Source organism: Salvia splendens, chromosome 11 (assembly GCF_004379255.2).
Source record: "Salvia splendens isolate huo1 chromosome 11, SspV2, whole genome shotgun sequence".
Classification (NCBI taxonomy): domain Eukaryota; kingdom Viridiplantae; phylum Streptophyta; class Magnoliopsida; order Lamiales; family Lamiaceae; genus Salvia; species Salvia splendens.
The window spans coordinates 5754003-5779790 of NC_056042.1; the positions used below are offsets into that span (position 1 = coordinate 5754003).

The 25788-nt window shown below is 40.3% G+C and overlaps 3 protein-coding genes across 3 annotated transcripts; 2 read left to right on the forward strand and 1 right to left on the reverse strand.

Moving 5' to 3' along the window:
• The first annotated feature begins 14568 nt into the window (after positions 1 to 14568).
• On the forward strand, positions 14569 to 15825 carry LOC121754343 (putative F-box protein At1g32420). The gene has a single exon (XM_042149719.1). It carries the CDS (start codon positions 14569 to 14571, stop codon positions 15823 to 15825), a length of 1257 nt encoding a protein of 418 aa, XP_042005653.1.
• A 1650-nt stretch (positions 15826 to 17475) lies between these two features.
• Positions 17476 to 21731, reverse strand: LOC121756165 (probable methyltransferase PMT14). Its single transcript, XM_042151637.1, has 7 exons — positions 21520 to 21731; positions 20392 to 21075; positions 19926 to 20136; positions 19107 to 19389; positions 18216 to 18602; positions 18031 to 18108; positions 17476 to 17889 (listed from the first exon to the last, which is right to left on the reverse strand). The coding sequence occupies exons 2-7, from the start codon at positions 21034 to 21036 to the stop codon at positions 17658 to 17660; spliced, it is 1836 nt and encodes a 611-aa protein (XP_042007571.1). The 5' UTR covers positions 21037 to 21075; positions 21520 to 21731; the 3' UTR covers positions 17476 to 17657.
• Positions 21732 to 22337: 606 nt separating this feature from the next.
• On the forward strand, positions 22338 to 23581 carry LOC121756166 (chlorophyllase-1-like). The gene is made up of 2 exons (XM_042151638.1): positions 22338 to 22677; positions 22856 to 23581. Exons 1-2 carry the CDS (start codon positions 22429 to 22431, stop codon positions 23513 to 23515), a joined length of 909 nt encoding a protein of 302 aa, XP_042007572.1. The 5' UTR covers positions 22338 to 22428; the 3' UTR covers positions 23516 to 23581.
• The last annotated feature ends 2207 nt before the right edge of the window (positions 23582 to 25788 follow it).

The window sequence follows — 25788 nt, forward strand, 5'->3', positions numbered from 1 at the left end:
GGTGGCTTGACACAACTTAAGCACAACCAACAGAACCAACCACCAAGAACATCAGCCAACACAATATGATAACCATAAACAGAAGCCACACCAAATTAGTGAACACCATCATAAAAAATTTATCATAGGGCAGTCTTAATCAATAATAATGGAACAACACAGGCTCTCAGAGCATCTCCAATGCACGGATGTCCCACTCGGACATCAACTAGGACTTCCCAAAAACACCTCCTGTCACGTCACTAGGACTTCCCATCCCACCGCCACGTCACTAGGACTTCCCCTGCACAATCCGCCCTTCCCATCGCCCTTCCCACTAGGACTTCCCGCAATTAAAAAAAAATCATAATTATTTAATTACGTAACGGAATTGTAATTTTGACACGGAATACGGGAAAATGACATAATAAAAAAGAAAAAACACATAGTCATACAAAAAAGAAAAAAATACATAGTCATACATTCTCGGCTCACTCCGCGTTGTCCTCGTCGCCCGTGCCGCCCCTGTCGTCCCCGCCGCTAATCTCGGCGCCATCATCTCCAATTGGTGGCATCCCCAAATCGCGCCGGCATCCATCGATGACATCCTTCAACATCCTTTTGTACACCGGATCGGACGTGCTATGCCACCTATGCATGGTCCGGACCAAGCTAGTCGTTATCTGCGCGCGGGCGAGCCGGTCGTACTCTTCTGGGGGAGCAGGGGCCTCCGATTGGACCTCGAACGACCCGCTACCGCTGCTGCTTCCCCTAGCCTTCCGCTGAGCAACTCCAATGCACGGATGTCCCACTCGGACATCTACTAGGACTTCCCAAAAACACCTCCTGCCACGTCACTAGGACTTCCCATCCCACTGCCACGTCACTAGGACTTCCCCTGCACAATCCGCCCTTCCCATTAGGACTTCTCGCAATTAAAAAAAATCACAATTATTTAATTACGTAACGGAATTGTAATTTTGACACGGAATACGGGAAAATTACATAATAAAAAAGAAAAATACATAGTCATACAAAAAAGAAAAAATACATAGTCATACAAAAAAGAAAAAATACATAGTCATACATTCTCGGCTCACTCCGTGTTGTCCTCGTCGCCCGTGCCGCCCCCGTCATCCCCGCTGCTAATCTCGGCGCCATCATCTCCAATGGGTGGCATCCCCAAATCGCACCGGCATCCATCGATGACATCCTTCAACATCCTTTTGTACACCGGATATGTCGTGCTATGCCACCTATGCATGGTCCGGACCAAGCTAGTCGTTATCTGCACGCGGGCGAGACGGTCGTACTCTTCTGGGGGAGCAGGGGCCTCCGATTGGACCTCGGACGACCCTCTACCGCTGCTGCTTCCCCTAGCCTTCCGCTGAGCATCTCCAATGCACGGATGTCCCAACTCGGACATCCACTAGGACTTCCCAAAAACACCTCCTGTCACGTCACTAGGACTTCCCATCCCACTGCCACGTCACTAGGACTTCCTCTGCACAATCCGCCCTTCCCATCGCCCTTCCCACTAGGACTTCCCGCAATTAAAAAAAATCACAGTTATTTAATTACGTAACGGAATTGTAATTTTGACACGGAATACGGGAAAATTACATAATAAAAAAGAAAAAATACATAGTCATACAAAAAAGAAAAAATACATGGTCATACAAAAAAGAAAAAATACATAGTCATACATTCTCGGCTAACTCCGCGTTGTCCTCGTCGCCCGTGCCGCCCCCGTCGTCCCCGCTGCTAATCTCGGCGCCATCATCTCCAATGGGTGGCATCCCCAAATCGCACCGGCATCCATCGATGACATCCTTCAACATCCTTTTGTACACCGGATCGGTCGTGCTATGCCACCTATGCATGGTCCGGACCAAGCTAGTCGTTATCTGCGCGCGGGCGAGACGGTCGTACTCTTCTGGGGGAGCATGGGCCTCCGATTGGACCTCGAACGACCCGCTACCGCTGCTGCTTCCCCTAGCATTCCGCTGCGTATCCTTTTGCCCAATCGGGCGACGACGACGGCGGGAGTCTGATTGAGGTAGCGGGGCCACTTCCTCGGCTTCTGGGAGCTCGTGCGAACCAACACTTTTGCTGTATTCACCGGAAGCATTGATCTGCGTCCGCTTCGGCCAGCCCGATTCGACACCCCCACAAAAATTTTGGGAATCCTTCACCACGAGATAGGCCTCCCACTAGTCGAAATCTTTGAACTTCAAGGATCTGTCGGGGTACTGCACAAAGGCACGATTCTTCACATCCTCCTCGAACATACCGCTGGTTGCCTGGCGGAGATTGTTTTGGTAGAGGCCGGCAAATCGACTAAGCTTAGGCCTCAACCGCTCCCACTGTTTCCGGCATTGTTCAAGAATGCGACACTTCGCCCCAGCCGGTTTGTGTGTGAGGTAGGCTTCAGCGATGCGATGCCACAGTCTGTCAATATGCTGGTTAGCACCGACATAGGGATCCTCGACTATTGAAACCCAAGCCTTCGCAAGCGCGACGTTTTCCCACACGCTCCAGACCGTCCTCTTTCCCGTCTCCTCCTCATCCTCCTCCTCTGCCACCGTTCGCGAGGGAGAGCCCGTGGCTTTCCCCTTGCCCTTGCCCCTGCCACGGCCCTTGCCCCCTCATCATCGGGAGTCTCCCTGACTGGAGCTAGCCCCAACTCCTCAAAAGAGAAAGTTTCCATGCCGGTGAACTGAGTCTCCTGAACAAAACTGGAGGGGGAATCAGTAGACAGCATATCGATAACTGGGCGATAGACATTCTCCGCAAGTGGTTCAGGGCCCCTGCCACCCCCTCCCCCAGGCATGGTCTGCATCATCCCCGGCATCATCCCACCCATCCCCATCATATTTGGGGTCATGCCCCCCATCCCCATCATATTTGGGGTCATGTCCCCCATCCCCGCTGCCCTGGGCATCATACCACCCATCTCACCCATCCGATTATACATATTGAAGTACGGGGACATCATACCACCCATCCCGCCCATTCCACCCATCCCACCCATCCCACCCATCCCACACGCCATTTGGGACTGCATCCCTGACATTGCTGGAATCGTTGTCGCATTTCTGCTAGAGTTTCCCTCCAGTTCGGCGGGAAACGTCGGAGTTTGCGACTCGCTCGTGGCGGGGGAGTTCTTGTCGTTCTCCATTAAGTAGAAATGAAATTTGTAGTAAAAGAAGAGAGAAACTTGTTAACACAAGTGGTGCGAATGAAATGAAGTTCAACGAGCCGTATATATAGTGTTTAAAAAAATAAAAATAAATAAATATCGGACGTCCGACCCATGCCACAATGGCGGACGTCCGCCCGCCTGTCGCCCGGACGTCCGAGGACATGCGACGTCCATACGGGACATCCGTATCCGAGTCCTTCGTTACAATGGAGGACGTCCCGGTCGCCCGTCGCGGATGTCCGACCGGACGTTCGCCATTGGAGATGCTCTCAGACAATATTTCATCATAGGGCATGCTTATCGCACAACAATCGAACACCACAAGCAAACAATACATGCTATCATAAAAATTTCATCATATGGTTGTGATTAAACCTCCAAACCCTAAATTGAGGGTGGCAAAATCACAGGACCAACAAACACCTCGAAAACCCACAAACCCCCAAACTCAAACAGCCTCAAAACTCTAAATAGGGGGTGGCCAAATCACAGAAACACCAAACCCAGTACAAACTCACATTTCAGAGTAGATCGGACATGCCAAGCAATAGCATGACCAAAAATTCCTTGAACCACTCCTCTTCCGAGATACGCCTCTTCCTCCGTCAACTTGGAAGCATCGTTTCAAGTACATCGGCTTCGAAACCCTCAAAAAAGAGCTTCGAGATCCGGAGTTTCAGGGAGCACCGAGGAATGGGATTCCATCCACAAAGCTAATTCGAGCTCAGGGGTTTTAGGAACCACGATGTCCTGGGTATCAGTCTTCTCCCACGAGTATGTGGGGATTGTAACGGTATGAGTGGCAATAGGAGTCGAGATCGTCCCCTCCGAGGTGTCAAACATCCACTCTCGAGCAGGAGGCGACAAAGGAAGAGACGGCGAGGGGTTAGGGTTTCCGATTGATTCTCGGAGAGAGATGGGTTAGGGTTTCTGGAGGCGTGCGATCCTTCTAGTCAAAGAGAGGAAGAGGAAAAACGGGACTCCTATTCGACGAGGAGGAGGAGGCGGCGAGTAGAGAACCAGGGTTCCGCATGAGAGGGAGAGAATAAATGTCGAAGAGGGAAAATGATTGATGGGAGTGAGAGGGTGGGAGGGGGGGTGTAAAAGAATGGCAAGGGTGTAAATAGAGTAATAAAATGAGGGTATGAATAATGTCCAAAAATAGTAAGGAGAAACGGGACTCCTATTCGTGGACGGACGAAAATGGAGAAACGAGACTCCTATTTGTGGATGGAGGGAGTATATAATAAGAAAATATATTTTATTATTTAATTTAATTTAACGTTTTATTATAATGAGGTGGGATTAATGTGTAATTTAAATAAGTGTGTAGGTGTAATTGAAAACGTATAAAAAATAGATGTATATGGAATATTTTTTTGAGTTTGAATTTGACGTAATGATGAGAGTAAAATTACTTTTGGTGTTAACATATACCCACAAATGAGTTTAAGTTTGGTGTAAATGGTTGGACATAGCCTCCGCAAACAAAATTGTGATGATCGCGTCCACATTGATGTTTATGGTCATTGTCTGTATACCCAGATTTTTGTAAACTTAGACGCCTAGCCAAATTTATTGCATTTTAGATGTTCTATTATTAAAAAAAGGTCTTTCATTGCCTTGCCTTTGTTGCTCTCTGTGAAGAAATTGATTATTTCCGGAATGATAAACAACATTAATATAGTATGGTGTGTACTGATTAATTTGTAATTAGGTATTCTTATTACCTTATACTTCACGTGTCCACGAAAAATAGGACACTTTCATTTTACGCACTCGTTTTGAAAAAATGATAATAAATAGTTAAAAATGAGAGAAAGTAAAGTAAAAGAAAGACTAATGTAGAGAAGTAGAATATTAAATTTACTTAAATAGAAAAGATTAGATGGTATTTTAATTGCCATATGGAATAAACTACTTATAGGACTTCGGAAACTAGTATGTTTCTCCATTATTCACACACCCCTTTATTCAATCCCCAAACCCTTTCACTTCCTTAAATCACAGCACTCTAAACAATTTGTGACCAATCTTCTATGAATTTTCACTCTAGAACCAAGGGTTTCTAAATTAAATATGAACTGTCGCAAAACCCCCAATTTTCTAATAATTTTGGATGCATTTTTGGAACCCATGGAAAACACGATTATGTCGAGGCTAAATTGAGAAAAATCTTATGTTACGATCACAAAACTTATGTGCCAGCTGGAGTGCCACGTCAGCTAATAAAAAAGAAACGAGAGAAGGCAAATCTGAGTAGTATAAAAACAGAGGCCATCTTCTTCAATTGCATTCATGAAATTTGTGTGAGCTTGCGAGCTGTGGTCATCGCGAGAATCCAGTGATCCGGTGATTCTCCGTTGAATGTATCTTGTTCATCTTATCATTGTATCTCTTGTTTCCATTTACATTTGAAGTTTCCATTTGTGTAACACTCATTATCAATGCAGTTCCTATTCATTTGTTCTATCGATTTGTGTCTTTGATTTTGGGTTAAGTTGCATCAAATCATGGAGGTGGTGATCGATTGGAGTTCGTCTTGTGGTTATTACTCTGATAATAGAAAAAAGGATGCAACAAATGGTATCTAGAGCTAACGTTCCTCGGACAATGATGTCGCCGATGCCATGGGCAGAGCCGGAGAAGAGGGAATTGGAGTGGGAGAGTTGATGGGGGCAGCGGAAGCTTGAATCATAGCAGTCCGATGCCGGAATCACAGAGAATCGAAGGGAGCTAGAATCACAACAATCCGATGCTCGAAATATCATCTCCTCGAAGCCTGGGGGAGAAGTTGCAGCCGCAGATAAGGAATTATCACGTGTTGAAGAAGAGGATCAACAAATCGGGATCCTATGGCAAAAATTGGAGGCTCATTGGCGTCGCATGGATGCTAAATTCGATGCAATGAAGAAAGCAATTCTAGATCTAAGCATCTCGAGCCAAGGTCGATCGATGGAGACAACGGATGCGAGTTCCGGCAGCCGTGAATCCCTGATGAGAGAAGGAGAGGTACGCATGAATTGCAGCACCGATCATGATCCATTGGAAATAGCGGTGACTCCGTTGTAGAAAACAGAAAAAATGGAGCTATCCATGCCTCTGCCGCACAAGTGGAAGCCGACGGAGGTGAACTCTATTGACTCTAAATCACGCATTTTGAGCTTCTCTCATAACTCAGCATATTATTCAGCGAGAGATTTGGATCCTTGTAAAATTGTGGACGATGATTCAATTGAGCAACTTAGTGGTGTTGTTGAGGAAGAATCGATGATGTTAGGGAAGGATGCTATTGGTAATTCTGAAGAGTTTGGGAATTATAGCAGTTTTTCATTGCAATTTTGTCTTGATACAAAGGTTAGTGATGGAGAAATCGACCATGGCCAGGTGATGAAGGGCATGGAATTAGAGCAGAATCAACTCAAGGAAACTGAATGTCTATCTCATGCTCGACAAAATGCCCCGATGAGGGAGCTGTCTGTGGTTTTACCTATCTTAGCTGGTTATAGCTTGTCACTGTCATGGCTGCTCAACTGGTTTCCAAGGCCTATGGTGAAGCTGAAGTTCATGGCTCAACATGGTGAAGAGATTGGTGTTGAGGGTAATGTGCAACGGGCATCGACCAAGGTAGGGAAGGACCGAATTTATGTGATAGTATTGGAGGAATTAGGTTGGTTGTTTGATGGAGATTACGATGCTTCTCAGATCGATAAAATCTCTGAAGAGGAGAGTGGACTGTTGAAAGAGATGAGGCATGTGCAGAAAAGTTCACGAAAGACATATGGGAGAAGGGGAATGGGAAGAAGAGGGTTCTTTATTGTATATGACGGAGATATGGAGGAGCAGGTTGTTGCATACGTGTCAATGGCTAGTCAACTTGGTTGGTTAGCATCGAATTGGTTTACTAGGCCCAAGGCAAAGATGAAAATGGAAATGGTAGGAATAGGTGATTTGATGGCTATCTCTGTATTGATGGAAATACATGAGTGTGGTCAAAAGATGAGGCATGAAGTAGATAACCTTTTTCTTTCCACTTGTGCACAATCGGCTGGAAGTTTAGTGATGCATAGGATTTATTGTCTTTCAATGAAGTGGTTGTTGGATTGTGATCCTAAACCAAAGGTGAAGATGAAGCTTATAAAGTTTGCTAGTAGAGCTGGCTATGAAGACGAGTCCACGGGCTTGGGGGCAGCGGGTAAGGAGGTTTCAAGTACATTGGATGAGGGTGGCGCTAGTCTTATTGATGGAAGTTTTGTCAAAGATCGAAAATCTGCTCTATGTAAGGTGCTTGTAGACATCAATGCACATATAGATGGTCCAAATACATTGGAGAAAAACGCTTCCCAATGGCAGTAAGTACGAATGATGTGGCTTACATACATGAAGATGAAGTTGTTCTTCTAAATTCTAGGAAACAAGCTCCATACTTGATATGTGTTGAAGTTTTGAAGAGTAAAGCTTCCAATGTGTTGAAGAGAGAAGCTTCCAATAATCCACAAAAGTTGTCCAGAGGAGAAATTCCAGTGGCAAAAAGAGGTGACATGACTAGAGCTGTTCATAACCAAGCTCAACATTGGGAAGTGATTGAGGAGGATTTGGGAAAACAACTTGATATTTATGTGGGAAGGTTGTCAGAAGTTATAGGAGGACTCGTTACATATGAGGGTGTTGGTGCTTTCGAGTTTGTGGACAAGGAAACTGCTGGAAACAATACCAAACACATTGTGGTATTAGCTGTTGTCATGTTGAGTAAGTTCTTATGTTTTGGGACGCAGAGGGCATTCGGTTATTTTTCGAAGTGTCTTGTTAGTGAGGGTCAGGTTACAATAGTCCATTCCCTATTTGATCCCATAAAATTCCCTGAAAATTGCAACTTGCAATTTGAAAGGCTTGATGAGGTTGTTAGATGTGCAAAGCCATCACTTTTCAATGGAGCTGCTGCTCGTTGGTTCTATAAGCCACGAGTAAAAATGAAGTAGGGAAAGAAAAGCATAAGAAGCTTGTCCCGGATTCCTTGAGGACAAGGAATCTTAAGGGGGATGGATTGTTACGATCACAAAACTTATGTGCCAGCTGGAGTGCCACGTCAGCTAATAAAAAAGAAACGAGAGAAGGCAAATCTGAGGAGTATAAAAACAGAGGCCATCTTCTTCAATTGCATTCATGAAATTTGTGTAAGCTTGCGAGTTGTGGTCATCGCGAGAATCCGGTGATCCGGTGATTCTCCGTTGAATGTATCTTGTTCATCTTATCATTGTATCTCTTGTTTCCATTTACATTTGAAGTTTCCATTTGTGTAACACTCATCATCAATGCAGTTCCTATTCATTTGTTCTATCGATTTGTGTCTTTGATTTTGGGTTAAGTTGCATCAAATCATGGAGGTGGTGATCGATTGGAGTTCGTCTTGTGGTTATTACTCTGATAATAGAAAAAGGATGCAACATCTTACCTCGTCTCGTTGATATGGTCGCCCAGCCCTTGTCTTCTCTGACGCGAAGAAGGAAGTGTTGGTTTCGTACTGTGAATTGAAGGGGAAATAGGGAAGCTTGGGGTTATTTGGGATTTTCCACTGAAAATCGCATAACTCAGCAACACAGAAATGGTAAATGAGGTACATTGCCAAGTTTCCCTAACTCAAGAAATGGTGTTATTTCGCCGGGCTTTGGCCCAAAAGTCGGGCCATCAAGAAACGCTAAATGACGAACCAAACATCTGCTAAGCATAGAAATAGCCCAGTTAGGGACCCTAACAAACCAACCAAACATACCCTTAAGAAAAATGAATTATATAAAATACATTAGTAACCTAATTTGAAACAAATCAAAGTTATTAATAATTTGATACTACAAGCTATATAGTTTAGTAACAAATTATGAAATTTATCCTATCTTTTCTCGATTAAAGATTAGATGCGGGATAAAAGACAAAATATTTAAATGGACGTAAAATTTGAAATTCGTAGCTAACCCATAAACTATCAGCATTGAATAGAGATTTGATTTCCAAGCAATCAATCTCACCAAAAATGTGTCTCAAATACAAAATTTTTATATTTTATGAGATTCTTCACATACAAATTATAATATTTATTCATAATGTCTTTTATGACGGTATATATTTATATAAATTATGATAATATTACACTGACAAACTTTTCAGTAGATTATGCAAATTGAATTTTAGTATTTGGTGAGAAAAAAGCTTTATATACAAAAAATTAAACTAGCTTCAACTTCTATATAAAAGATAGTGAAATGATTTGGGTGGGGTCAATTGGGATTGGGAAAAAATACCGAAATACCGGCCTTATCATACCTAAAAAACCGAATTTTCAGTATACCGTAATTTTTGATACGGTAACGGTATGAATTTTTACATACCGCTGTATACCGCAATATGCCGAAATTCAGTATATACAGTAAATTAAGGTATATACCGTAAATATTAATATAATTATATACAAAGTATATTTTATATATTTTGAAATTATAAAATCTATTGTTAAATATAAATGTAATTATGAATAAAATATATTTAATATATTTTTTAAAAATACGGTATACCGAACTTCGGTACGATATACCGAACTTTGGTACGATATACCGAAAATGAGGTGCGATATCGGTATAAAAATTCGTCATACCGAAAATAAGGTATACCAAAATTTTTAGTAAGGTAAAGATATGATTTTTTAGCATACCGAATTTATGGTAAAGTATATGATATGGTGGTTTCGATAAGTTATACCATATCTACCCACCCCTAGAGTCAATGCGGTGGTATTATAAGGTGGTGTTTTCACACAACATGAAATTTTCACATAACGGTCAAAAGTTTAATTAACCACCACATAAGAAGAAGTTTTCACATAAAAAAGACATAGTCAAAAGTTTAATCAGACACAACATAACAAGAAGATTTCACACAATATCCATATCAAAAGCGATTGAAATGATAGAAGGATAACAGAGTTTTGAAGACACTTCTTCACGCATCCTTGATCAGCTCGGCATCAACGACGTTGTGCTGCCTCAGAAGCTTCTCTAGAGTTGGCAACTGCCACATGTCGTCTTCGGCGCTCGGACCAGGATCATTGCGTTCAGCGCATCTGGCACCAGATTTCGTTGGAAAGGACTCAACAAGTTTCCAACGGACAACTTGGATGGATCGTCATATAGGAGTAGAGCAGCACAGTCTTACCAAGAACAGAAGACATCATATCATTAGAAGCATACAACAATAGATTAAAAGATATATTCACCTTGATGGAATGATCCTTCAATTTATTGAAGTTCTCTTCTAGTTTTCTATCCTGCAGAAAAGTCAAACTTGATTACTTTCAAAATTGAATCAACTAACCGGAAAAGAAAAATAATACGGAGTGAATGGCGGGAGCACTGAAGAGAAGACTATATGATTAATAAGTTGAATGTACTTCAGAGAGTGGAGAAGAAAATTGGCAGTGTCATCCTGTACTGAATAGAAGCAACAAAAGACATAAACAAAAGGAATTTTTGAATCAACTAAAGGAATTTTATGAATAAAAAATTCTTTTGTTTACGTCTTTAGAGAGTGGACGCACCTAGCCACACGCCCTGGGTAGAATTTGATATTGATTCACCTGGCCAGGGTCGGTCAAGTGGTATTGTACACCGAGTGACCCAACCTGGGTCATTTCCATGTTTTGTAATTTCTTCATTCTTTGTCACCTCGGACTCCGTCCTTGACCCATTCACCAAGGTATTTTACCACATAAATATTCAAGAAACATCATAATATGCACGAATTCGATAAGGAAAACATAAACTACTCCCTTCGTTCCATTAGAGTTGGAGCATTTTTCTTGGGCACAAAGATTGAAGAAAAAGTTGAGTGGGACGAGAATAAGAATGAAGTATACAAAAGAAAGTAAAGTTGGAGAGAGTAAAATAAGAGACTGAAAAAAGTAAGAGAGATAAATACATTGACTTTCACCTAAAGAAAAAAAAAGTGTCAACCCTAATGGAACATCCAAAAAAGGATATGATCCAACACTAATTGAACATAGGGAGTATTTGATAAACATCAGTAATTACAAAAATCTTGATATTTCTGCTACAAAATATATTCTCTTTTTAATTCATACACCTTTACAAATGTTACAAGATCGGAGTTCTAGGCTCCGTTTCCAAACATATATACAAATTTTGGTCTAATAACCTCCTTAATCGGTTCGGTTAGACAACTAATTGATAACTGACTAACCGTTTGCCCATCATGGGAGTGATTTCATTTTCCATATGCTATCATTTTCCCAACAAGACATATCATCGAACATGCACCGACTCCCTCCAATCAAAGTACTCCCTCCGTCCCCCACTATGTGTCGCGATTTTTTATTTTTGTCCGTCTCCCATTAATTCTCCCACTTCATTCTTACTGTATTTGGCATACCTCATATTTAACTAACTCATTCGCACTCACATTTTATTACAATACTATAAAAGTGGGATCCACATCAAACTAATTTTTTCAACTTACTTTCATTTACAATTACTGAATCAAAATGGAACATATATTGGGAGAATGAGGAAATAATAAATAAGATTAAAAGTCCAAGTACATCCAATGGAACACTCAAAAGTTTTTGTAAAATATGATAATTGAATTTACTTTTCTTCCCTTTTTTCTCCATCTCGAATCATACTTTCATGAACTTCCACCTCGACAATTTATGCTTTTCAAGAATACTTGTGATATGAATATTATTATTATTATTTAGTTAGTTAATTATGGATTTTCATATCTTTTCTATATCTTTTGTCTTACTCATTAAGTTAGTATCCTTATTATAAATAGGGTTATTGTTATTCTTTTATTCAATGAAATAAAATATTTTCTCTCACTCGCTATTGTTATTCTTTTATTCAATGAAATAAAATATTTTCTCTCAGTCTTCCTCATTAAGTTAGTATCCTTATTATAAATAGGGATATTGTTATTCTTTTATTCAATCAAGAAATAAAATATTTTCTCTCACTCTTCTTCTTTTCAACATGCACAAACGCATAAACCCTAATTTTCAACGCCGGATTGATCGACGGGCAAAAGCTCCCGCGACGTTCGACGCAGAATCTACCGGAACTTCTTCCTTAACAACTTGTCTCAGGTATTTTTTACAATGATTTTATTGATCTAAATCCGCGGTGAAAGTGAGAGATTTACACGTACAATCAATCAACACAACCTATCAGCTTCTGCATAACTGACTTAGTAACCAGAATCAGTGAGTCTATTTCATCTTGCATTGCCTTTATCCACCTACCTCTTCTGCTGCATTGAAGGCATAGTATACCAGACTAGTGTTACTGTATCTAGTTGGCCTTTTTACATCCCTTCTCCTCTGTGTATCCCCTGCTAACTGATAATCACTTAGATCATCCATTTCAGCAATATCATCACCTTCTTCATACTAGGTTTGATCATCAGATTCAGTTATTGGATCTGGAGCTTTCAGACTCATATCTATTATTGGACTCCGCCTCTTCTGATGAACTAGGAATCTCATACCTGGCCACCTTTTCTTCCTTGTCTATTTAAGGCATTTCATTTTCTCTGAAAGTAACATCTCTACTTGTCATCACTTTCTGATTCCCTAGCTCCATTGACCATAACCTATATCCCTTTACACCTTTCTAATAACCTAGTAATACACATCTCAATGCCTTGGCCTCTAATTTCCCTTGCCTTAGAGAGAGTATGCTCTGCAACCAAATGGCTTAAGCATTCCATAATTCCCATAACTTCAATACCATCTGAAATTAGGAGTGTCACCATTGATGGCGGTAGATGGGGCAGTTATTCCATAATTCACTTCAGTAGCTGCTGCTTCACCCTAAAATTTTGCAGGAAATCAGCATGCACCTGACTCTCTCTCGGATAGTCCTATTAGCCATTTCTGCTGTGGATTGTTAGGGATTGTTCTATGTCTCTTAATGTAAAAATCATGGATTAAATATGCCCGGTCAATGGATTTTGACCAAATAATAAATGTGACGAGACATTTAATTTTGTGAAATTAAATGACATAGCGTCGTTCTACATTTTACGTAGGTAAATGTAGTATATTCACTTTCTCAAATCCGATTTCCGGTGAGTGAGAAATAGTGGATTAAAGTTGGGCATAATTAGCTTTTAATTAAAGCTTAGAGTTGGAGCTTAGGGAATAATTAACTAAGTGTTAATTATCCCACATTGGAGGATTAACACATCTTTAATGTGTATAAATTAAGTGACTTTATGTTACTTAATAATTATAGTGGACCAAGATGGGTGAAAGAGCCCACACGCGCGCACACGCGCGCGCCGCCGCCGCCGCCCGCCCGCCCGAGCCCGTGCCCGTGCTCGTGGCCGCGGTCGCGGGCCTCGATCTTGGACTTGGACTTGGACTTGGATCTTGGCAATTGGTCTTTGGGTGGTCTTTGGGCTTGGTGCTTGGCCCAAACTATTCTTTTTGGACCACCGCCGAGTCAGCAATCCAAGTGGCTTGACACGTCGTCAAGCGAGGCACAGTCACGGTTGCCACGTGAGAAATCCACACGCTCCACACACGGATGGCACACTCCTGCCACACGCCTGTAACCGACGTCGGTTACGAATTGCCATGATGACAGCCATCATGGCTGTTGACCCCCTGCAGTGGACTGAGCCTATAAATAGGCCAGCCATTCCATGCATCACTACACACCTACAAGCATTCTCTGCATAAGCTCTCTCCCTCTCCCTGCATTGTCTTTCTGTCGAAGCTCTGCCCTCTCCTCCATCTCGTTCGCCGGAGCTCTGCTGATTGCGGTGCTGCATCAGAAGAGACGTAGCCGTTTTACCTTTGGGGACGACACGCCAAACCGAGAGCACTACCGGGGCGTATCTCGTCTTGCGGGAAGAGGCCTCCTCGACTCGGCTGTCATAGCATACTGGTTTAGTTGTTTCATTTTCGTTGTAACTTCAGTTCATTTTTGTATTCCTTCTTTTGGGTTGTATTACGCCCGGTTTTGTTATCTTGTAATCCCAGAAACCAACACTTAATACATTTCAATTTTTCCTGTTCATACTTAGCAGAGGGAAAATGTTAAATCATGCCATCGTTTTCCCATTAGAATCCAGAATTCTCGATGGTTATTCTTGATTCGTGTGCTTGTTTTGGTTTCGTGATTAATTTTTAAATAAAATCCACAAAAATGGTGGATTACTATTATTATTATCATATCTGATGATAGAGTTTAGGACAACTACAAAAGCATATACTTATATTGTCTTGTCCAAAAACTGACAACAAACTTTGTTTCCATTGTTGATTGATACATCAAAGCATTACTCACAGCCTTGAACTTTCTCTCCTGGCAATGGATGCCGACTTGGTGTGCCAATTTATCCGCAAGTTTCGCATAGGTGCCACCTGGAACGAAGCCTTAGCCAGGAAGCAGAGCCGCCTCATGGCAGAGTTTTTCTGGAGAAACTCTTCCTCGAAGCCGGCTGATGCTCAGGATCAGAACACAGAGGTTCAGATTCTAGCAAATCTTTCACATGATTTGCTATACAAGATTTTCATGTTGCTCCCTGCTGAATCCCTCTTTAGGCTGCAGTTTGTGTGCAAGCAGTGGTTTGCTTTGATCAATAGCTCGATTTTTGTGACAAGTCATGCTCAGAAGTCCGAGACGGTCTTGATATCTCAGCAGATGGCATTTTGTCCTAGAGGGAGTGTGGGGAAGCCAAAGGCCTACTTCCATTTCTTGAGTTTGGATGGCTTGAGGAGTAGTTTTGTGGAGTCGAGTGTGAATGATTTGGATCGTGTTCTAGCAAGCTATGGTGGCTTGATTCTTGGAACTAATTTGAGAAGGAAGAGATTGGTGCTGATGAATCCTATGACAAGGAAGTATGTTGATCTTCCATTAGGTGTTCTATTACTTTCATGCAAGCATCTATATAAATCATTTGGTATAGCCTTTTGTAGTAAGACGAAAACATACAAAGTCGTGCACTTGTTTTATGGGCATCTTGGGGGTGTTGGTTGTGAGATATTGAGCGTTGAAACGAGGAAATGGAGGAGAATCACGCGGTGTCTTCAATCGGTACAGCTGGGGCAAACCATGTTGTCTGTGGGCAGATCAGTGCACTTGCTAGGATATGGAAAGTGGTATGATTGCGTTGTCTCCTTGGATGTGTGTGATGAGAAGTTTGTCACCAAGAAATTGCCCGTGAAGAGAATATGGGAAGATATGCTGGTTGAGATGGGAGGGGATCTAGGATTTGTGAGTCGTGCGAAGGTTAATGCATTGGAAGTGTGGATTCTGAGTGAGTTGGAAGGTGAATGTTGGATGAAGAAATGTAGGATCGATTTGAGTGGGGATTTAGTCTACTGCATCCCGGTTTGTAGCCGGAGGGATGGGAGTGAGATGGTGCTGGAAAGCCAGAGTGGGCGATTGTGTGTTTACGACTTTGGTAGAGATGAAACGAGGCTCATAAGTTCAGGATCATCCGGTGGTGGTGATGATGATTATTATGAAGAGGAGTGGGAGCCATGGTCTGCAATGACGAATAAGATTTATATTCCTCACGGGAACACTCTTGTGTCATTTGGTGATCAAAGGGTGATTATCTAATTGTCAAAATATGTACTCCATCAATTATTGCAGTGTTATTCCTTTTATCTATGAGATGATGAATACAATTTACTTTCGTTTGTTTTTCCTTATTTGCTGGTTTAATTGATTTATATAATGCTGATAGCAAGTGACTAATATGTATAGTGTCTAGATGCTTGCATTTTAGCTTATAATAGCTCAAATGGAACATAATCTACATGTTCTGCGTGGCTTTTATGCCACTCTACTTCATAAACATGCCTATTTTTGGTGATCTACTTGATCGTCTACGAATAATGAATCTATTTATGCCCTTGGTTTTCTTATTTCTTTATTCACCTATGATCTCATCTTTATCAATTTTTTAAAATGAAGTCATAAATCAAGAAATTGCCAAGTTGGGGGTTGTAAGTAATAATCCACGCTTATTTGAAGAAGGTTTCTCCTTCATCTTAGATTGTTACATTGTTATGTTTATACAGTGATGTTTAGTTTCATCTGTTAATTATAGGGGTGAAGAAATCCGCCACGGGTGGAAAGAATGAAGTCGAAACGGGAGCTCGAAGAAGCGAAGAAAAAGCAGCAGACGAGCAAGGAGCCTCATGATAGTAGTCTGGTTGCAAAAATATCAAGGTGACGTGCAATGGCTTGATCTTTCTTGAAAAGGCCGTGAAGGGGAGAGGGCTAATCGTGCTGAACCCTGTCACAAGGGAGGTGGAAACGGTTCCTTTGGGGACCATGTGTGCCCCTCACCATGAATCGTATGGAATGACATTTTTCTGCGAGTCGAGCAGGTATAAACTCGTGCACTTGTTTCAGGATGCCTCACAGCGCATCGGGTGTGAGATTATGCACATCGGGAGCGGGCCATGGAGAGTTGTTGAAGGACCCGCTCATGGACTCATGGGCTGGTTAGGATATCCCCCGGTTTCCGCCATAGGAGCTCTGCATTGGGTCCCCAACGTTGATCATAACGAGCACATCGTGTCTATGAGGAGTTTGTCAAGATACCTCTCCCCCAAACTGGTGGGATTCACGACCGCGTTCTTCAAATAGACGGGTGTCTTGGATTCGTGTCGCGTGAGTCAGCTATCCGGATTGATGTGTGGATGTTGAAGAGTTTTCAGCTGTCTCATACAAGGGGCATTTATATTTCATGTAGTACTACTAATTTGTTCATGAACCGCATCTACAATCGGCTTCGACTTGCTCCTTTGTCCAGATCCCCCGAGTATCGGTGTATCTACACAGTGCAGTATCAGAAACTCCTATTGCAATTCACACAACATAAAACCGCCTTTGGGTGCTCTCTGAGAGTAATACAACACACGAACACGGCATGGGATCGAGACACGTTCCGCTGCCTCAGAACTATTCTCTCCAAAACCACACATTTCATGAAAACACATTCTGCAAGAGCAATGACTACTTCATCCAAACACGCTCATCATCTTCGTGCTATAAGGAGGAAATTACTCATGCACCTACCTATAAGAAGCAGAGTTTTCATAAAAGTGGACAATTTTAACATACAATGCACAAGATGGGACATTTTAAATTTCAACTTAATATCCTATCAGTCTAAGATTAAACAGTCTGGTTAATATATTCATTTTACAAATTTGAGGCCCTAAGCATTTGCCCCCTTGGACATACAGAAAAAGATGATTTCATGATGAAGGGGGTTGTTTTATTTGTCCATTAACTTAGAAACAAATTTAGATACAATTCCTGAGTACAAAAAAATGGTTCATCTCTGCAAGTTGGTATTAAATTAAGTGAATAACACAAAATTCATTCAAAGCTAATTGCTAAAATTTTAATTTAAAGTCCCTCTGCTGACCATAATCTCATTGATCAGTAGAAGTGGAATTGGAGGCCACCCAGTATTGCTTCACTGCAACCAGTATTTTCTCAGGGACGAGAGGGCCGTCTTCATGATCCACCATTTTTATATCCCACCTCATCCCTCTGCCGATCTTCATCACCTTGTTTATCACATCCACTTCGTCCCGCACGACCACCACCCCTTCTGGCCGTAAAATGCGGTCCATTTCTAGGAGTATGTCTTCAAATTCACACCTACAATCCAGATTGAGTAGACTATGAGTATATCTCTAGTACTTGAAATATTGGATGCTTACTAAATTGACACATTTATGAAGAAAAGCAATACACAAAATGTTTATGCAGTTCGTATCGATTAGTGAATGAATCGCTTACTTGTCTTGATATAATTTGAATAAGCCACTGGCGTGAATGAGGTCATATGTTCTTGGATATGTCGAGAACCCTTCACACCTGAAAAACAACGAAAGAAACTTACCGTAGTGCTTCAACTCAATGATTCTTCCGAAATGTTTTTTTAAATGGCGAGTGAGAAGCAAGAAAAAGGTGGAAGGAGATACCAATCATGATACATGCCGATCAATCCTCTCTCATAGACGACCCCTAGGGTTTTTTCAGCAATTATGGGAACAACATTCATCACCCAAACTTTCGATGATTCCAAGGCCGCTGCAAAACCTCCAAGGCCAGCATTCATATCCATAATGTTTCTATATCTTGTGGTGCCGAGCAATCTAACAATCCTTTTGTAAGCTACAACATGCTTTTTCCAGAGTTTGTTGTCCTGTTCATAAGATTCGGATGTGACCCCGGGAACCTCACCATTTCGTACACGAGGTGGAACATCATAAAGCCGAGCTGGAAACTTTTTCAACTCTCCTCCTGGTACTTCATTAGGACTCCCCACCTCCGGGAAGGGTGTTACACACGTCTCCATTTTCTTATACCTTGAGAATCATGACGAGAAAGTACAAACAGAAACAAGTAGAAGTCCAGTAAATAATCATATTTCTGGTAGATGTAAAAAAATGATGAACAATTTTAATTTCACTAGCTGATCTGTTCTTTTCAATGGTTTCTTTTTGTTAATTTGAAATTCATAAGGAAATCATCAACAAGTCATAGGAAAGCTGACATGCCGATAAATTAACTCATCATTAACCATTCCTGTACACATGTTTAAATTGATTCTAGAGGAAACTAAGTGAAAATCAATCATCGCATGAACATTCAACTTAAATATGTATATAACTTTAAGCAAAAGAGAACCAAACGCACAATTAAAATGAAGCAGAATATGCAGTATGGGTATTTTGCTGTGAATTACTCCATATCACATATCCTTATCATGCAGCAGATGAAGCTTAAGGGTCAATACAAAACTATGAATAGCGAGAAATAAAACAAACATCGAATGTTGAAGAAAAAAGTTTATGGTATGATTAACTAACCATAAGTCGTTGGTATCTGAGGCTTTACAATAGTTAGTTGATTTTCTTTTGCAATACTTTGCATTGATCTTCTTCCTAAAGATAGCAATATCTCCCTTCTCATACTTCTTTTCCCAGCAAAGGCTCTCAGCCAAATCTTCTATGCTCTTCTGTTCAGCCTTCAAATCTTCTTTTGTCCTCTTCCACGTCTTATAATATGTCTTCCAATTGATTGGAGGACCAGACAAGACCCAGTATCCACCAGGTCTAAGAACTCGATCAACTTCCTTCAAGTACATGCCATCTACATATTGGAAAATCATTTCAACTTTGGCCAAATAGATAATAATCCTTTTACAGAAATATAATAAATATTCTGCATTGCATTGTACATTGGAATTTCGGAATCTAAAAGATCTTTTTTTGATGATGTACAGAGTAAGATAGATATCTTTGTGAAAGCTTAGAGTTTTTGAAAATTTCTTGACAGCAGGTTATAGAAGTTATTCTTGTAGCATTTTGAAATGTATATCAAAGTGTTAAAAGAAGCAGGACATAACAACAAAAAAGTACTTACGTACTTAGATATGTGAAATAACTAATGCTAATATCACTAGTTTAAGAAACCATATCTGTAAATGAAGTTGAAAGATTTCATTCTATCTATATATACACATATATGTGCCTGAAGGAAAGGTTACAATAGCCCACACTGGCATCTCAAAGTAATAAATATTCGTGAAATCATCAATTATCTGAAATAGTTTTGCTTAAATGCTAAATATTGAAAAATATTTATCCTAGTGAACTTTTTAAGAACTCTACTGGTTTGTGGAATACCGTTGGAAGCCCATTGTATTAAGCACCTCGAACATTGTGCCATATCAAATGATCTGGGTGGGTAAGGAAGTTTTATGGATCCAAGCACCCCAATTATTGCAGGCACGCCTCGCTCCAATGCGAATTGCACCTGCGCCTCATGGTTGTCCCTTGGTGCAAACGACATTGTCAGCACATTTCTTTTCAGCATGTAAGCACCCCAGCTAGCAACCTAATTGAAACAAGTTAACTTTTCAGAAGCTACCAAAAATCGGTTGTTAGCTTTCAAGTTCCAACAACGCCTATATTCGAAAAACACAAGTGATAATAGTGCACTAATTCCAAACTAGAAATTCCTCATCAAGTTCTAAAAACAGAGATGATAGCAAGTAAAACATATCTACTGCCACAATAGAGCTCCAACTATTAGGATTGTGTGGTATTGTACGATAAAAGTAAAGTCAAAGTGGGAATAAAGGGAACATACTCCGCAACCAGTATCCAGAGCTGTTCTGACTGTGCCGTCAGCTATTGGAATGACTCGCGCAAGCTCATCAATATACGCATCCGCTCCTTGAGGAAACATTGTCCCGCCTCCTGGAAATTTGAATACATTACCCTGATACTCAACCCAGTTCTGGTTAGCCTTCTCAACCGTCAAGCTTTTAAAAGGGACATTAGCATAATAAACGTAGTCACGGCTCTTTGGCCAAGGGAAAGGGCTTGTATAGCCATTGGGAACTGGAATCAAGCAGCGCAGTTTTTCTTCCTGTGGTGGGCAATGCCTTTCTCGATAGATCATATTTTCCCTAGGGAATCTCATGGCCCGATCTTGCTCTTGGCAAGGAGTGTAGTCAGTGAACTTAGCATTACATGGCTTGAAAACTTTGGCCTTGGGCTCAGAAGATTCGATGGAAGCCACATACTTATGATGGCTCTCGAAGTCCAGAGACGGAGAGACATTGCAGTTTGCCTGCTGCTTATTCATCTCTATAGCATAACCATCGCCTTTACCAAAGCCACTCCTCTGCCACACTCCCAACAAGTAAAAAAAACTGCACAGAGCGATGACAAACACTATGGATAGCCGGCTTCTCACTTTATTGACCGAAGAATGAACCTTTGGTGCCATGATTTTCGCTCAGGAGAGCATCAAGTAACTCACAAGTCCCTAACATGGATCAAATTTAACAAATGGCACATGAAATGTCTAGAAGCAAACATTAATGCAACAGATCAATGAAGTAACTCAGTAGATTGAATCAACTACAAAAATGGTAAGCTTTGGATCATGATCCAGCTTTAATTCTAGTAGAAACATCACAGATTAAATAGCAATCTAAGCATGTAAAATATCCATTAGATCCGAGTTCGAAAATTGCATTCTTGCATCAGAAAAAGTAACTAAAAATCAATGTCACTGCAAAAGCTAAACTAGAACAAGCCTAATTCGATCTCGACAAACACCAATTCTGTACCAAAAATAGAAATCGACAAAGGCAGCAGATCGGAAAAGAAATGGGAACCAGAAATAGAAATCGAAAAAGGGAGCAGATCGAATTTAAAGACAGTTACTTTAAGGAATCTGTTTGATTAAGCTCAACACTGATGTTACCTGAAAGCAATCAAGCGCTCTCTTTCCCACTGAAACACTGATTGAATCCACAGAGAGTGTTGAAGATGTTGTTGAGTATCGAATGTGGGGCACAACCTCTCTGTCCCAAGATTTGATTTTTTAAAATATTTTAATATCACCCACTCTCCAAATGTGCTAAATCCTGTGTTTTTTTGTTTTCCCTAAAAGAGTGAATATCTAATTGAATGATTTTTCCATACATCAACATAGCAAAATTAGATCTTAGATGGTTTAATGAGACTTAGTACTTAGTATAATAGTCTCCCTCGTAATCAAATCTGCTAGCAATAAAATTGATTATCAAATTTCTATTCGATTTTGATTAGCTACTAAATTAAAAAGTTCAATTATAATCTCAAATATATGGTTATACAGACAGAGATTGAATTGACAATTCGATGGATAGAAGGTCAATAGCTAGAAAAAAAGTTAATAGTCACTGTCTAAGTAATCATGAAATCTTGTTCTAAGTCAACTTACCATATTAGTAGTTTATAGTAGTGGAGTACTACTATTACTATATAGCAATGCTTATGTAATAATCTATCCATAGAACCAAGGCAAGATGCCTTCTTTGTTTAGGTAGATTACAAGTATGAGTCTCCTATATAGGAAGACTGCTGTAAATATGAAGACATTAATACATAAAATATTCAGTCAATATTTAAATCTAAATCTTTGCCATGTTAGGCTCAATCGTCGGGTAGCCCTTGACCCTGTTTTTATTTCAGTTAGCCTAATTAAGTCAATGTAATTTGATAGCCTAACTTTGAACAATTTAAAAATAATCTGTTAAATTTGCAGTCCAATTCCACTTACTCAAACACACATACATCTATATATATCTATGTCCGAGCAAATAAGTTATATGCAGATAAAAAAACAATTATGGAAATGAAATTGCAACTCGGAAACGAAAAGAGTGTGTTCGAGGCCGGAAATCTGGCCGTCAAAATGATGAAAGTGAAGAAATCGGATGCATCTCGGCCGCCGGCAGAGCTGCTTGTGGTGGCGCCGGAAGCACAAGGCCGGTACCCGGTTGTGCTCTTCTGCCACGGCTACTGCACTCAAACTAGTTGGTATTCTCAACTCCTATGCCATATCTCGTCCCATGGATACATACTTGTCGCACCAAAGGTTAGTCGTGTTATGACTGTTCACTGTACATTAGTTTGATATTGACCACTTTAGTTAACTGTTAAAAAAACTTCAAACTAATTAGACTCAGGAAACACTTATTAGTATATATTTTTGTCAACTTTATTTATTTATGTTTTTTGATGTGGTATGAATTTGCACCTAACAATATGTGCAGTTGTACCAATGGCTGGTGATTTGCACGAAGGACCAGACGAAGACGGCCTCAAACGTGACAAAGTGGCTACCGGAAGGCCTCGAAGCGTGCCTAGCCGAAGGCGTGAAACCCGACCTCTCCAAAACAGCCTTAATGGGACACAGCCGGGGTGGCAGGACAGCGTTCGCCCTAGCACTCGGCCACCACCATGCCTTCAAGGCGCTGGTGGGGCTCGACCCAGTGGCAGGCCCCACACCCCCAGCGTGGGTTGAGCCCCGCATCCTGTCCCACGTGCCGAGGTCCCTGGACGTGGGGATGCCCGTGGCCGTGGTGGGCACGGGATTGGGCAGCAGGGGCAAGGGCGGGGGCTTCATCCCGCCCCTTGCCCCCGACGGATGCAATCACTCGGAGTTCTTCAACGAGAGCAGGCCGCCGTGTTGCTACTTTATGGCGAAGGAGTATGGGCATTGTGATGTGTTGGATGATGAGGGAATGGGGCTGGGGATGGCGTGTAGGAGTGGGAAGGGGTGCAAGGGGAAGATGAGGAGAGGTGTTGGAGGGGTAGTTGTGTCATTTCTGCACGCTTATTTGGGAGGGGATTGCCGGATTCTTGACGGCGTTGTGGCGGCGCCGGATGTGGCTCCTATACTTCTTGATCCGGTTATTTATGTCAAGGAATGAAGATTGCACTGTTTTAATCTTTTTGTTAGTTGATAATTTAAATTAATTTGATTGTAATGCATGTTCTTTTATACTGCTTGAGATATAGGGTATACACTTGTTCTTGGTATGTATAATTTTAATTTTATAAGTTATTGATAATTCAAAATTAGTGTATGTTTTTGTATTATTTTTGAATTATAAATAGTGAGAAATGGGTTTACCAAATTTATGTGCAAATGTTTTTATCTTCTCAAAAATGGCGAGGGTGTACTTTTGGGCACCAATGAAGAGCAGACAATAATCAGAAATTTTATCATAAAGCACCAAATCAATGTTTGTTACGGATTAGAAGATGACCCTTCATATAAAAAAAGGATTATGAGATGATAAGATAGTATCGACTTAATTCGAAAAGATAATGTAGCCAATCTTCTTCCATGGGGCAACCCAAAACTATAATCTACCTTTTCTAGATGAATAAGGTCGAACTAGATTTAACTTATTAAATTCCCTAAACATAACTGGAAAGTCCTAGCTAGTAACTTTTTAACTGATAGTACAAATCAAACTCCCACTCCCAAAACTATATAAATTAAGACGTAAAAATATGTAGTTTGAAATTGAATAAAATATCTTAGCATAAAAAATTGTGAAAAATTGCTAAAATACTATGTGCCATTTACAACTGATCAGGTTTAGTTTAGATAGATAAATTCAGTAATTCAAAATATGTATAATTTGAGTTAGGGGCGGACGCAGAAATAAACATCAATAGAGGCTGAGATTTCTAATTTTTATTTCAATATATATTTTTGGACAATTTACATCATTTGTAAGGGCTGTCATATAATAATTTATATTAAATATCAATAACTTTAAAAAATATTAATAGAAAAATGTTTAAAAAGTAAATTCATTAAGGGCTTTAGCCCCTAGTCACCTCCATTTGGGTCCTCCCATGATTTGAGTCGACTTGCTCGATTCATATCCTTATATTGAAAGAGATAACATCACATATTCGAATATGTATGTTATCAAAATAAAAGTAAATATCTTTAGGTTCAAAACATGCCTATACAGATCATAAAAGAAATGGTTATCCGATCATATATGGAAAAAAATGAGATCATTATCAAATCGATGTGAGATAATAAACAAGGTTTTTGTGAAAGGATATAAAATAAGTGCTATCATATAATTTTGTTAATACGAGCAGTTTATAAAATGTGGTCGTGAAGCAACCTAACCAACTAATACCTGTAAATTGTAATTGTGGAATTGATTAAGTATATCTCCCCTCCTCTTGAGGAGTGTGAAGAGTTACAAAATTAGTGTATCGCACCATAAATTTTGAAATACTAATGGTTCAAAAATATTTATTAGGTCATGTTTCCTTTATGGTAAAAAGCAGTATCCGTTTATAGACCATCCACTATAATACGTAGAGTAATTTCACACTGCGGGTTTTCATGTTAATTGATCTCATATTTCTTGACCATCTTATTATATTATTATTAATTAAATTGGATGGAATATCAACTGCAATTATTTTGGGTGTTGTGGTTGTCGTACCATGTGTGCCTTGGTAGTATTTTTATTTTGTTTCGTTCTATTTGAGTACACTGCGTTGTTTGGAGCAAATTTTCTATGAACTTTTTATGGTGTCTTTTTGTTTTTCAGCTCATCATTTTTCAATGGTTTACGCATTTTTTTCTCATAAAAAAACTCATCTATAAAATACTCCATTTTTATCATCTCAATTTATTAAGGGATAGTGATTAGTGTCCCAATTAATATTTTTTTATCCAACCAAACATCTCTCTTTAAAAATTTAAAGTGAAGATGACATTACTTTTTTTTAACTCAAAGCTAAGAGCATCCACATCCGTGCTCTTGCCAACGAGCACGGACGGACGAGCCAAACTCACCGGCGCTGCGAATGCTCTAACAGTATAATATAAAACATTAAAAAGAAAGGCTTAGAACGCCTAATTTTCTAGGGGGCTATAGTTCAACCGATTAGCACAGCTAGTGCACTATAATTCAAATCTTTATTGATATTTTTTATAAAACAAATGTGTTCCAAGAGGAAACAAAACCTAGCTACTTAAAATTGGGTACTTTAATTTTGCCAACATTTTTTTGTCATTTAATTGGGAATTAACTAAAACACAAGTGATATCGTCTTTTATATATCACTTTCTCATCCCATTAATTATTCTTTTATTCAAGCAACAAATTTTCTGATATCATTGTGGGATCAAACACTTAAACCTTTGGCCTCACTGCAA